The sequence below is a fragment of the Mangifera indica genome, chromosome 10 (genome assembly GCF_011075055.1).
Source record: "Mangifera indica cultivar Alphonso chromosome 10, CATAS_Mindica_2.1, whole genome shotgun sequence".
Classification (NCBI taxonomy): Eukaryota; Viridiplantae; Streptophyta; class Magnoliopsida; order Sapindales; family Anacardiaceae; genus Mangifera; species Mangifera indica.
This window is the reverse complement of record NC_058146.1, coordinates 2,739,834-2,754,009: the sequence shown is the minus strand read 5'-3', so window position 1 is coordinate 2,754,009 and position 14,176 is coordinate 2,739,834. Positions and strand designations below refer to the sequence as shown.

The 14,176-nt window shown below is 34.4% G+C and overlaps 2 protein-coding genes across 2 annotated transcripts; one reads left to right on the top strand and one right to left on the bottom strand.

The window, feature by feature from the left end:
- Positions 1-263: 263 nt before the first annotated feature.
- On the top strand, positions 264-4,198 carry LOC123227440 (probable N-acetyl-gamma-glutamyl-phosphate reductase, chloroplastic). The gene is made up of 13 exons (XM_044652233.1): positions 264-592; positions 676-852; positions 1,222-1,329; positions 1,490-1,576; positions 1,702-1,752; positions 1,867-1,938; positions 2,047-2,166; positions 2,615-2,675; positions 2,810-2,890; positions 3,050-3,129; positions 3,219-3,308; positions 3,597-3,725; positions 3,823-4,198. Exons 1-13 carry the CDS (start codon positions 539-541, stop codon positions 3,928-3,930), a joined length of 1,218 nt encoding a protein of 405 aa, XP_044508168.1. The 5' UTR covers positions 264-538; the 3' UTR covers positions 3,931-4,198.
- Positions 4,199-4,510: 312 nt separating this feature from the next.
- On the bottom strand, positions 4,511-13,854 carry LOC123227439. The gene is made up of 15 exons (XM_044652232.1): positions 13,554-13,854; positions 12,688-13,090; positions 12,392-12,569; positions 12,167-12,306; positions 10,214-11,054; positions 9,971-10,071; positions 9,683-9,827; positions 9,533-9,601; positions 9,379-9,424; positions 8,037-8,509; positions 7,241-7,320; positions 6,230-6,365; positions 5,951-6,143; positions 5,152-5,234; positions 4,511-5,032 (listed from the first exon to the last, which is right to left on the bottom strand). The coding sequence occupies exons 1-15, from the start codon at positions 13,651-13,653 to the stop codon at positions 4,910-4,912; spliced, it is 3,111 nt and encodes a 1,036-aa protein (XP_044508167.1). The 5' UTR covers positions 13,654-13,854; the 3' UTR covers positions 4,511-4,909.
- Between the last annotated feature and the right edge of the window lie 322 nt (positions 13,855-14,176).

The window sequence follows — 14,176 nt, the reverse complement described above, 5'->3', positions numbered from 1 at the left end:
TAAAGCATAAATGACTGATTTATCCTTTTTTAATATAATAACCCAAATATCTTCATTTATTAATTTAGTTTAACTTATTAATTTAGATTATTAATTATTTAAATAAAAGATAAATTATCAAGTTACTTTTTAATGTAATTACGAAATTAGCCCTGTATTAAAATTTAACTACAAAACTAACAATTTTTTTTTTAGTTTAAAAAAATTCTGATTATGTATTGATCTGTCCACGTTTTTACCATATTTTTTAAATTTTAATAATTTCAGTGGAAACTATCAACGCCCTGTAGTCAGATTCTAGGGTTTTACAGTTTATGCTCTGAGCACAGAACAGAACAAGTTCTTGATCTTTTTTCGTAACTCAAAAGCAGCTTTTTTTTTTATTTTATTCTCTCGCAACGAATCCGATTTCCGCATTTCAGCCCTTCAATTCAATCTTTCATTATATATGTAATGAAAGAAAACTACACTTTCTTAAAGTAAAAGCAGCAATATTTTAGGCAAATTTTGGAATTAATTGTGCAGAGTTTGGAGCAAAATGAGCATCGCAACTTTCAATTCCATTTGCTTATCTCAAGGGTCTTTGTGGAAGGTTTGTGTCTTGTGAAGGAAGCAAATTTGGTAATTTTAGTGCAAAATTTCAAGGTTTTTTTTATGTTCTTTCTTGAAATTTAGGATCAAGCTAAGAGTCCAAGGGCATTGAAGAAATACGAGAAACCAAAGAGGCTTTGTATAAGAGTGTCTGCAACTCTATCAACAAAAAGCTCAAAAACGGAAGATGGAAAGTCTCAGAAATCTGAAAAGCAAGTTCGCATTGGTCTTCTGGGTGCCAGTGGTTACACTGGTGCTGAGGTTAGTTCATGCATGCTTATAGGTTTGGCCAATTGTTCGATTGCTTGTTTGGTTGCAAATCCAAGTACTGTGCTTCAGCTTAAACTTGCCGATTTGGAAATATTGTTTTGGACTAAGCATGAAGTTGAACTAAATGAAGTTGCACAATTTGATGGCATGTACTTGTATGCATTTTTTCCCCCTCTTTTAATCCGCTGAAGTTTTTGTCTATCAATTTTTCTTGTTAAGTTGTTGCTTGAATTATGGTTTGGTATGGACACACATACCAGTGACATTTCTTTTCCTCCAAAGAATTATTCAACAATATTAGAGCTTAAAAAATTTAGCCAGCTTCAATTGTTGTCAACTAACTTATTGTTCTTCCGGCAGATTGTGCGACTTCTTGCAAACCATCCATACTTTGGTATAACTCTGATGACTGCTGATCGAAAAGCTGGTCAATCAATTGGATCAGTGTTTCCTCATTTGATATCACAAGTATGATTCTTTGGATTGTAGAATTTTGTTTTGAATGGTGATTAAAGTTGCTGAACAAATTTCTGAGTAGCTCTTTTCATGGTTTGATGGCTGTTGAAATGGCCATAGAGCTTCTTGATATTCCTCCATTGTTGATATATGGCTCCCTTTATGATTGCAGGTTTTACCGACCATGGTTCCCGTCAAGGATGCGGATTTTTCTAATGTTGATGCTGTGTTTTGCTGTTTGCCTCATGGAACCACACAAGTCTTTACTTGTTGCCTTTACATCTTTTAATCTATTTAAATGATACTTTCAGAGCCTTATGAACTTTTCCATCTTAACTTGGACGAGTATTTACTGAGTGATTTTATATATTTTATTCTGAACAGGAAATTATTAAAGGCCTTCCCAAGAGTTTAAAGATTGTTGATCTCTCTGCTGTATGTTTTGAATGCAATCTTATTATATTTTGTTCTCTCTCTCTGTGTTACAGAAAACCTGCAAACAATTTCATAGTTCTTCCTCATGGCAATTACTATCTTATATATGTTTAGGACTTTAGGCTGCGTGATATTTCTGAGTATGAAGAATGGTATGGTCAACCACATATTGCCCCAGATTTGCAGGTAATTTTCCTTTTTCTTGTTTTTATGTCAATATCAGCTGTAGATGTCATAATTTCTCTCTTCTTTCACCGTGTATTGTCCATGTACAAATGGTTTAATAATTTTCAGAAAGAGGCTGTATATGGTTTGACAGAGATTTTGAGGGAGGATATAAAAGGTGCACGCCTAGTTGCTAACCCTGGTTGTTACCCGACATCAATTCAACTTCCTCTCATTCCCCTTATTAAGGTTTATGTTTATAGCACTGTATTTAAATTTTTTATGCCTTTTTAATTGTTATTGAGTAAATAATAATTTGTTGATGATCTAAAACTCTAAGCATTGCGAAAAGTGGCCGTTGGGCTGGAATTTTTTTTTTTAATTTGCCAGGTACATCTTAAGGGGCAATGTGTTTCTCTGTTTCCTTTCTTTTTATTTCTTTTCCTGAAAGGCCAAACATGATTTTAAGAAAATGAATATATATTAGAAGAATACAATCTACTTCACCAATAAGAAAAATTATGATAAACTTGCTTGTATAAACTGTTCTACTGGATTTAGACCTTAGGCTGTATAGTTTCTGCCAAGCCATTCTACTTGCTGCATGATTACTATCCTCTTGGTGTTGTGACATTCTATTTCTGTTACTAACTTCGTTTGGATGCCTTGTGACTTTCTGCTTTGTTTTGGCTTTCAGGCTAATCTGATTCAATATAGAAATATAATTATTGACGCAAAATCGGGTGTGAGTGGAGCAGGTAGGAATTCTTTTTCAACCTTCCGTTTATATTCAATTTATCTCCATAACTCTGTGATACGTATTACCTTTTGCATTCCTTGAGTATTGCGCTACTGTCCCTGAGCAGCTTCTGATGTCTGATATATTGTGTAGGACGTGGTGCTAAGGAGGCAAACTTGTACTCAGAAATAGCTGAAGGCATTTATTCTTATGGTGTTGCAAGACATCGTCATGGTGAGCTTTGATGAGGAAGATTAGGATCACAAGATTCTGGGATTTCTTTAACACCATCTTAAAGGACAGAAAGAAAGAATGAATCTTAGCCTGCATACTTAAATTCTATTTATGTTATTATGTTCTGAGTCTGTGAGATGGATTCTGTTTTAAATGCAGTTCCCGAAATTGAACAAGGACTATCTGATGCTGCACATTCAAAAGTAACTGTCAGTTTCACCCCTCACCTAATGCCAATGGTAATAGTTGCTCCCGGTGTATTTAAGTAAATCTTATGCCTTGTTTTTTTCTTTATTCTTCAAAAAGATCTCTTTCAATTTTCTTACAGATTCGTGGTATGCAATCAACTATATACGTGGAAATGGCTCCAGGAGCGACCGTTGAGGACTTATACCAGCAACTAAAGATTTCCTATAAGGTATCTCTTAATTTATTGGTTCATACGGTAGGTACAGTACACAAAAAACTTTTGTCATATTTCTTAAAAGAATTTTTGTCAAGACTCATGTACACTTTAATATGCTTGAATCATTGCCGAGAATACTTTGTTTCTGAAACAGTTGATAGCCTGTTTCTGTTAATCCAAGTCACCCAAATGACTTTGGTTTGGAGATGGACTAATTGATATGCTACCTATCACCTCCACTTCACTTAATCTGTATGGTGATGTTTTGGATCCCTGATATCGTCATATCATCTGGTGCAGGATGAGGAATTCGTAAAGTTGTTGGAGAAGGGAGTTGTCCCTCGCACTCATAACGTTCGAGGTTCTAATTATTGTTTAATGAATGTCTTCCCAGATCGAATTCCCGGAAGAGCAATAATCATATCAGTAGTAAGTGTCAGCTCCTTCACACCCCTATGTTTATGTCTTTAAACATACCTGTTATAACTTTGTATCTATGTTACTAAGCTCTGAAATGTATCTGCAGATTGATAATCTTGTTAAGGGAGCTTCTGGTCAAGCACTACAAAATCTTAACATAATGCTGGGGTTTCCTGAAAATACAGGACTTCTTAACCAGGCTTTGTTTCCTTGACACATTCTTATTGCTATATATACTGAAAGAACAAGCATGGTGGGATGTTCAATGGTTGCTACAGGAAACCTATTGTAAAATTTTGTTTTCAGAGCCGCCTTGTGTGTGTAATTGGAAGACCAAAATGATTTTAGAAATAAGTTATCATATAACTAGAATCCATGTTTGCAATAAGCTGATGAATTTTCCCCATTGATGGAATTCATTCTTGTAAAAAGTTTGTGGGGGTAGCATGATAGTTTTATAAAGGATGAGGGGTTTCAAAGAATTCCAAAATGGTATTTAAGAATCCATAATTGTTGGCACATTATCTGTGTATTTAATTGTATACTAAAAATATATATATATATTTCTTAATTCTGATTGTGTTCATTCAATCAGCAGAACCTAAAATCGATTAAAGAAAAAGGGTATGAAAAATAATTTCTTCTACATGGGGTTGATGATTATTTGTACTTTGTTTTTCAACTTATCTTAAATCAAACAAAATCTCAAACCATTTGGAATCATGAATAACGACTGCTTTGTAATATTTGATCCAAATCACACAAAATAAATAGGGAAAAATGCGGAATCTAACTATTCGGAATCATGAATGATCAATTTAAATGAATATCTTCATTTCAAAACCACTCAATGAGGAATGATAATGAAAGAATATCATTGATAGTCTCATCAATAATTGTTGACTATGCATGACACAAAAATCCTGTCTAATGGGGTGTTTGCTTGAGTGATCATAAGTATTCACATACATGCATTTTTCTTTTCTAATTTCTATAAGGGCTCTAATGTACAATTGTGTACAATTGAAGGGGAGAAGCCAAACTATTTCCCCAGTCCTAAAAAATTCCATGTGTCTAACCAGTCCTGATTCTTACTTCTCTATATTATGATATTCACATGCAATGTTGTCATCAAAGATACTTACCGAAGCATGATGGCCGGATCAAGTCGTTTAAGTGAAGTTAATGTTTTTCTATGCAGGTGGAACACGCATCTTCTCATGAAGATTTAGCACGAGATCCCGCAACTCAGGGAATACGGACAGGATTATGAGTTCAAGTATTTCGTATGCAAGTTGCTTCACACATACAGTAGACTGCAGTAAACATTTACGTCAGATTAGACCATCAATAAGTAGGAAAACAATTTATAAGTACAGAAAAAGAGAGAAAATAACTGTTGCAGCAGATGGCGAAGTCAAGTAAGAAAACTAACCTGAGTGAAATAATATATGTCTTTAGCACACCGCTTGTATTGCTTAGCCCCAATCAAGCTGACCAATGCAGCTGGAGCTCCCTCTGACAAAAAGGGAAGAAATCATTGAGTTACAAGTCCAGTCAAGTGATTGATAGAAAGTTTTCAGAAGCCAAGCAGTTTCCCAAATGGAACCATGACTATATCCAATCTTTACAACAATAGACAAATCATGCTAAGTCAAAGAAAATTAATAAGAACAGAGTGCGAGGTTCCAAATTTATGCAGAAATTATGCTCCCAGGATGGTTACATGAGGATATTTTCATGACACTGAATTTCAGACCACTTCTAATTCTCACTTCTATTAACATTGCTTACACTGGCATCCATGTTCAATTTCTTCTTAAGATCATGGTTTGACAAATAACTTCTAATAACAATACCAAAATTGTCATTCCAATTTCTAAATTTGAACAGTTTGTTTCTCTTCATCGAGTGAGTATAAGAGGTTCTTGATCGAACTGGAAACAGATAATTTGCTTCAGCTTGCTTCACTACAGAAGCATTGGTGTAGAAGTCTAGACTACTTAAGCCTAAGGCATGAATTCAAAAACAGAACAGCGTCAAACACTGCATGGTCAAGTAGGGAATAGTAACTCAGAAACAAGTTGAAGGAAACAAAAGGTATACTGGTAACAGGAAAGCCATCTCAAAGAAATGAAATTTGCAAGGATTACCACAGGCTGAAAATCAAGGTTGAAGTACAAAATAAGTCACCGAGAATAACTGTGGGTCTTTAAAAGAGAAGACTAACTTACCCAAGAGTAATTTCTTGACATTACTTGCTCTCCGAGCAGCTTCTAGTTGTTCCTCAAAGGAGACTGACTGTGTGGCCCTATGGCCACCAGATTGGTTTAAACCTGGGAAAGATTTCAGGTCTGCTTGAGCATCATTAGGTTCTCTTTGCAAAATCCCCACTCTTGTAAAAAATATGCCACCAGGCCAGAGAGTCTGAAAGAAGCCATAGTTAGAATAATGAAACAAAACTTGAAGTCTATATGTAGAACGACAATTCACTATAATTAGTTCAGTCTTACATCTTGAATCCACCGAATTCCTTGAGCAATAATGTCTTCTCTTCGAAGCCAATAAATTTGTCTCAAGAGCCAGTCGTCAATAGCATCTTCCATTACCAGCTGCAGTATTTGCTTTGATATCCAGAAGACCTGTCTTCTGCATCAAACAAATAAGCCCATCCCAAATAACAATTATTAACTGTTGCAAGATATATCAAAGCTTGATCTTGTTGCAATATATGTGATACTGTAATATCACCACCAAAGGCAAGGCAACTGCATGCAGGCAAAAGGTCCAGAGCAAATAATTTTTCATGCACATGTACGGAAGCACTCAGAAATTCCAGTTATGGTCAGTAATTGGTTTAGATAGAACATGAAGGTTTGCTGAAGGTATTTGTTCATGCAAAATAATTCCAACAAACAATACGAAAAGAAGTCCAAAAAGAATAGAATAGATGGGATATTAAAAATGTTAAAATTCAATGCTGTGAAGACTCTACTTTTAGTGCTAGCAAGAGATATACAGTAGCAACCTAGAAACATCAGATAATCATTCACATACTGAAAAGATCATTAAGGTAGTAACACAAAAACCACACAAACAAAAGGAAAGGACAGCTTCTACACAAGAAATAGTAGGACAAGGAAAAAAAGGTACAAATGCAAAAAAAAAAAAAAAAGCATAGAGGAGGTTTAAGAAAAAGAAATTAGTTGGAAAAATCACAAAAATGAAAAAACAAAATAAAAAAGCACAGTGATTATATCTAAAATAACACACATCATATGGACATAGGACAAGTTGTACCTGATTTATTACAGTCTCACTTGACTTCCATTACAATTAGGCTTTGCTTTCATTGTTTGATTTTTATTGATATTAGGATTTCTGATGTGCTAGGGATTTGTGTTTGATTCAGTTACTAGTCTAAATCTAAAAAGCATGATAAGCTGTGTGCATTGATAGAATATCAAGATTTTAAACCAAAAAATGAATTTACAGCATCTGGAATATGAAAAGGCTTTACCCACCTTAGCCAGCCTCTTCTCTTCAGCTGAAAAACTGTATCAACTAGATTTAATAGAGGTACACTTACTTTAGATGGAGTCCACTGCATGAAAATCAATAATAAATATTACTAATCCGCAGATATGCAATCAGAAATAATGTCTCTTCAATAAGTCAATAAAATAACATTTAAATATCGCCATAAGGAGTATAAAAGGAAGGCAGAACAGAAGAAAGGACTAAAAATAAAGAATATTAACTCTAAAGCAAAGCAACCATCATATATGCTTAATTAACTAATCAAATAATTACTGGAATCACCATCATTGGTATGATTACTGGAATCACCATCATTGGTATGACCCCACCATTTAATCATCTATATTCTTACACTCAAAATCTTTAATGTCATAACTGTATCTTCAGAATGATCCATATAAAATGCTAGTTAGCATCTATGTCTCTCTCAATGTCACTAAAATAGTCATTCCAAAAACCATAAAACAACTACCACTGAATGGTTATCTTTTGAGATTGCAAATTTCTCAACCTTGCAGCCGGCAGCTCCCATTCCCCTCCCCAGAAAGGGATAAGAGAGGGAAGAAAATGAATATGAGGACAATCATGGCACTGTCCAAAGTCACATTGTATTTAACCTCTGCCCAATGTTAAAGGTAAAGCAACAAAAATCAGCAGCCTAATGACAGATCCAAGAAAGAAAAACAACTAAGAACTAGTTTTATGCTACATAAAATTAAGATTAGGTACTGCAGGATATATCGAGTAAAACGGAAATGATGCCAATGAAATGCATGGTACCTCAGGTGGCATTCCAATTGGATCTTTCAAACGATCAGGATTTGCTGAAAATTTAGCAGCAGGCAATCCACCCTGGGCAAACCATTCAGATTTTGCATCTGAACTATGCCTTTTTGCCAAATTTAGGTTTCTAGCATCTTCACTGTTTTTCATTATCCGAGGTGGAACACCCTTTGAGTTCAATTCATTGCCTGAATGCCAAACACTAGCCTGTGCACCAGATGTGACTTTCTCATGGCCATAGCTTTCATCTTTATCACCTTCTTCATGGTCAGAAAAGCTATTAACTGTTTCAGAGGTACTTTGACTTGCAATATGGGTACTTATTTCATCTGCCTTGAATGAAAAGTTTCCATTAGATGAGGAAGAGGCTTCATCAGGGTTGGGAGATGAACCGACAACTTTCCTCATTAAGCCATCTGAAACCCCTTTAAACTGGCGTACAATATCATCCACAGCATCGTCCACATTGACTGTTTCATATAAGTAAATTTCCAAAAAAAAAAAAACAAAGAAGCGGTAAATGTTTTATGGGAGTGATAGTCAGAATGATCATACTGTTGAATAAATCAGCCAAATCAAAATTAAATCTCAGATGCAATGGGTCCAAAATCAAGAGATTTAAAACTTCCTGAAATATAGTTATTTCACAGAATAATAGCAGTTGATAACTTTATTTTTGGTGGTGAAAATTTAAGGCTATTTGCTAGAAGTAAAACAGCTACTTTCTACAACGCAAAGTTGAACACCCACTATGAGACACATGCAAGCCTCTACAAGTACATAAAAGAGGTAGCAACCCCTAAATCAGAATCACAAAAGATACTTACACAGCAGCCATACATGCATGTCTTTGTGCTTGTACGTGTGTCAGAGAGAGAGAGAGAGAGAGAGAGAGAGAGAGAGATTATCAGGAAAATTGCAAAGAACATAGTCATCAGGAGCAGACCATATTTACTAATAAACAAGTGTATATTAGAAGGTAGAAGGCAGGCATCAAGCCTCTATTCAAAAGTGGAAATCAAGCGCCAGAGGAAAAAAAAAATGTGACAAGCTGAACATATGAAAAGACTGAAGAAATACTAAAATTTAATAAGCAGACCATTTCTAAAATAAAAAGAAAGCACTATCTTTCCTGGACTCTGATAAAATTAAGTATGAGGGGTAGGAGGGAGAACTTCAATGTTATGATCAGATGTAGAGTATCAGAAAAACAGCAAACGACAAATAGGAAGAAGCAAAGCATATGGTTAAATCAGAAAAAGCATCCCAAATATACTCAATTTGAAAACCTCTAAAAAACAAACAGCTAGCTAAAATACAACTAATAACAAACACATACCTGCGAGGGTTCTCATCACTGATGAAGATTTTCCAAAAGAGTAATTCTTCAAAAAAAAAAAAAAAGCAATTATCACAATTCAGATATGACTCAGCAAGTCAGTGATGGTATGTTCAACTAAAATTAAAGCGCTAAATGTCATGAAGATGCACACCTTTGAGGTAACACTTAAAAAATCCCACACTTCATGCTGTTCAGCAACATTAGCTATAGATAGGAGATCCTGCATAAAGGCAACAAAGATTAAAGCAACAGGGGAAAAAAATAATATTCTGAAGAACAGAAAGAAAAGAACTGATAATACTTGCAGATATCTATCAAGCTGAATACAACGTTGATGAACAAAGGCATCCTCAGTGCTTGAGGAGAATATCCTTTTGGGAGGTAGTTGTAAAGTGTAATTAGGGATTTCTTTAAGATGTCGATGCAGTCGTTCGAAATTCCTATATCTGAAATGAGACAAAGAATACAAGAAAGAGTCAAGTAGACTATTGCAACAAAACATCTTTGAGCTTATCAGAAAAATTAAACAAACATAAAAATGCATTAGGAAAAAGTAATATTTTAAATATGAACAAGGCAAGAATTAAACCTTCTTTTCACAAGCCAAGTTCTGTTTTCTGAATCTGTCACAGCAATTGAATAAACAGCGAAAGATTTTGATCCAAGTTTCTCAAAATAAGCTCCTTTAACCTATACACACATAAGAAAAGGGATATAAGATTCAACCATGATTTGAAGAAAGTGTTAATCATGAATAATGCACAAGACAAGGATTCCACCAGCGGTTCATTTTCTAATGTGCACAACAATCTTAAAAAAACGTAATGCTCACCCGACACTTAAGCTTAGGAACATGTTGTCCCTCACGCCGGACTACTATATCAGAGGCATTCATAACCCTAGATTCTTCCCTACACCTGCTAAAATCTGAGCTGTAGAATTCAGCAATAACAGGCCCCCCACTATCTCCGGTAAAAGCCTTTTTGGCATTGGGTAGGACTTTAAGAGCAGAAGTACTATTGGATCTCTTAAGCTTATTTTTGTTTCCATCAGCACCAAGATCATCAATATCTTCCAAAACAGCAACAGCATGCCCTCCATCAAATGATGACAATTTATCAAAACTCTGCAGCAAATGTGTCATATTTTCATTACCATCACTTAATTGAGTGTTAGGACCTAATCCCACTGTCAGCTGTAACAGAGCTTTATAATGTGCTCCAGCACATGACTCAGTGCTGTTGCTAGACATTTCCTTCCCCATATTTCCTGTAGCCACAGCATTAATTATCCCTGAACCTTTAGCATCATGGTTCTCAACTCCTCCTTTTACACTTTTCTGCTCTTTCCTCTTATAATTTCTTCCCTTTGTCCACATGTTCTCAAGATTTTCAGGGGTAAGAACTTCATCTCTTTTTTCAGTGACAGCCTTCAGCACTTGTGCCCAATCAGCAGGACGCAAAGGCATATCTTCGTGGTATTTGTTGTGATCCAAAGATGTTTCTCTTTGATCACTGAAGTTAACCAAAGTCATATCTGTCCCTTGATTATTCAAAGAAGAATGCTGTTTTGATGGAAAATCTCCATTATGTACCCCACCTGGAGACTGATGACTGCCTATGTTATCATCTCTAATTGAAAGTAAAATGATTTCAATCAATTCATTGATATTCCTGGCCAATGAGATGTTATTAGATGGTTAGATGTTGCAACTAAGTAAAATAATCAATTCAAACTTTGTTTAAAAGACAATAAATGCAATATTATTGAGGTTGTAATAATGTCCCACAATATCAAAATTATTTCATAATTAAATGTCCAATTTGAAAATCAACATTTAAAAAAAATGAAAAAAAGAAGTTAGATCAATGTGGTCCAGGTCCACAACAGGTACTCCCAATCCTACCTAATCTCATAAATAATCAATAACATTCCTATCGTAGAGGTCATAATGTAAAATGATCTATGTCAATTTGCTCAGAGATGTTCATAATTTGGTTTAAACCCTAAAACCAGACTATTCGCTTAAAAATTACGGTTTGGTTTGGTTCGATTTATAAAATAGATTGATTTAGGTTGATAAATTTTTTAAAAATAGTTTTTAATTTGGATTGCGGTTCGAACAATTTTCAAACCGAACCAAATTGTAAACTATATTTTTTTTAAATACATATATATAACTATATTTGACAGAATTTTTCAATAATTAATTAAGTGGAAGACTTATTTTGTTCATATTTATTTTTTCATTTTCTTTACATGTATATTATATATGTATTTCACATTTATTTTTATATATTTATATTATATTCTTGAAAATTATAATTTAATTAATTACGTTAAATAATATATATTTAAAAGTAAATGATTTTAATATATTCAAACCGTAATCCAAACCGGTTAAATCATGTTTTTTCCAGTTTGATTTGGTTTGGTTTAAAAATTTTCTAAACCATTTTTTTCAATTTGGTTTAAAAAAGTTTTCAAACTGTGTACACCCCTAAATGTGCTTGTTTAATTTACTAGTCTTTCATAAGATTCAAATAAAATTTACATACAGTTGTTCTTACGCCTTGAAAGAACTGAAATCTAAATAATTCTCAATCTAATCTCTCCAACACATACACTAATGATATAGTTGTCCACTCTTCAAGCATAACTATGTGGAAAACCATATTACCGATCACGAAAAATTAAACACTTTGCCACCAAACCAAATATAAAATAAAATATTAAAGCTGCAAAATATTGAATAAAAAGGAACAAGAATAATTAACAAACATACTCTGGGCTAGCTAAATTCATAATATGTTGCAACACCAAACAAGTTACAAGCTCCCTGGCAATCGTTCGAACAATGGGGCATTGAGCTTCTCGCTGTCTTAGCACCAAAGCTAGCACTCCACTAGCTATCCGTTGAAGAACCTAAAATACAGTTTAAAATTAGAAGGGAATGCAAAGATTATAGTTGAGATAAAACTGAGATTTCAAGAGAACTCTCCACTCAGACCTTGTACTCACTCTCAGGAGATATCAATGCCGGATGAAGCTCCTTAGATACCATAAGATGATGTTTCAACCTTTCATCCCGCTCCTCAGAGGACAGCACTCCCATAACATCAACACCAATAGCAGCTTGGTTTCTTCTAAAAAGAACCAACTGTTCACCTATTAAATCTACTATATCACTGAAACATAACAACAATAATTAGATCATGTTATTTAAGTATCCACTAATTACAGCGATCAAAAGTTCGTAGACTCACAAATTTTTTACTTCTTCTCTTAAAAAAGATTTATATATACCTTGTTAGCATCTCAACAAGGTTTATCTCTTTGACCCTTCCTGATATTTCACCGATAGCATCCATGATTATAGTTCGCATTAGCTCAGGAACCTCCTTATCTGGAGTAATTTCTGAATACCATAAATCAACAACAAAATCTTTCAAAATTTTATCTATAAAATCATTTATTGCAGCCTCCACAATAGGAGAATCAATTTTCCGCTTCCATCTAGGTGGGGAAGGTGCATTAGAAAGCCGAGAATCGTTGGCAGACAACTGTTTCTTCTCCAACTGAGATAAATAAGATTGTGGATGTGCTCGTTTAACCTTCCAGGAGAATTCCACCTCATTAGATAGAATTCGTAGACCGCAAACAATAAGTATGGATATGGGTAAATTCATCCACATTGACGCACTTGTATCTGCATTGATAATAAAAAAAGAAAAATCCAACAAATTAATCCTAATAATTTGCAACATATTAAACTAAAAGAAAAGTGATAAATTAAACCCTTAATAGAAACAAAATTGAATTAGCCTAATGAGTCCTCTGAATTTTTTTGGCTTCGAAATTCAAAAGCACTCCCCAAGCAATGAAAATTATTAAAATACGTCTTCTGAACTTCATCAGCATTGAGCTTAGTTCACTTAGATTTTCGAGTTTACAACAATAAAAAGAAGAAAAAAAATCTATAGTAACCTTAATTTCAAACAAATGATTCTACAGTAACCTAAATATGAAAAAAAAAAACTGCACAAAATAACAACGAATTGTACCACACTATTAAAATTGACAGCTGAAAAACGACGATGTATACGTATCTTAACAGACAAATTACGAATCAAAATTCAAACAAGGAACGCCGAGTTTTCGATGAGACTTACGAGTTAAGCAATAACAGACGGCGAATATACACAAGGCCCACCACACCGTCCGCAGTTTCGCTTCCTCGATCAGATCTTCTATCGCCTCCATCGCTTTCATTGTCCCTCCACTTCTTTATCAAAACTTTAATTTCGAAATTTAAATCTTAAATTAAACATGAATACAAACATCTCTCTATCTGACTCACACTAATCGCAGAAAATAAGGCCTTGTTTGGCTGAAAGAAAAAAAGAAACTGACTAATCTCACAGAAGCAACCAAGGAAGAGAGCACCTGAATTTTAATTTCTCTAAAGTCTTTTGTTAGTTTTGTTATTTCGGATTTAAGAGGGAATTCATACGTGGGAAAGAAGGGAGTTAACGTCGTTGTGCTTGTGACTCCGTTAATTTACACGTGTAAAGTTTGGATCTTCTCAGTGTACGTTCAGGTCACTTAAAAGTTTTGCTCCAACTTGCTCTAATTGCCGCCACGTCAGCCTGTCTCATTTATGCACGAGACGTGGAATATATAAAAGAGCATGTTACCATTTCCCACCCAAGGTTTGGAGAAATCTGTTCCCACCCCTCAAATTCTCAATATAAATCTTCATCCAAAATCTAATTCCCTTGTCGAAAAATCCCTA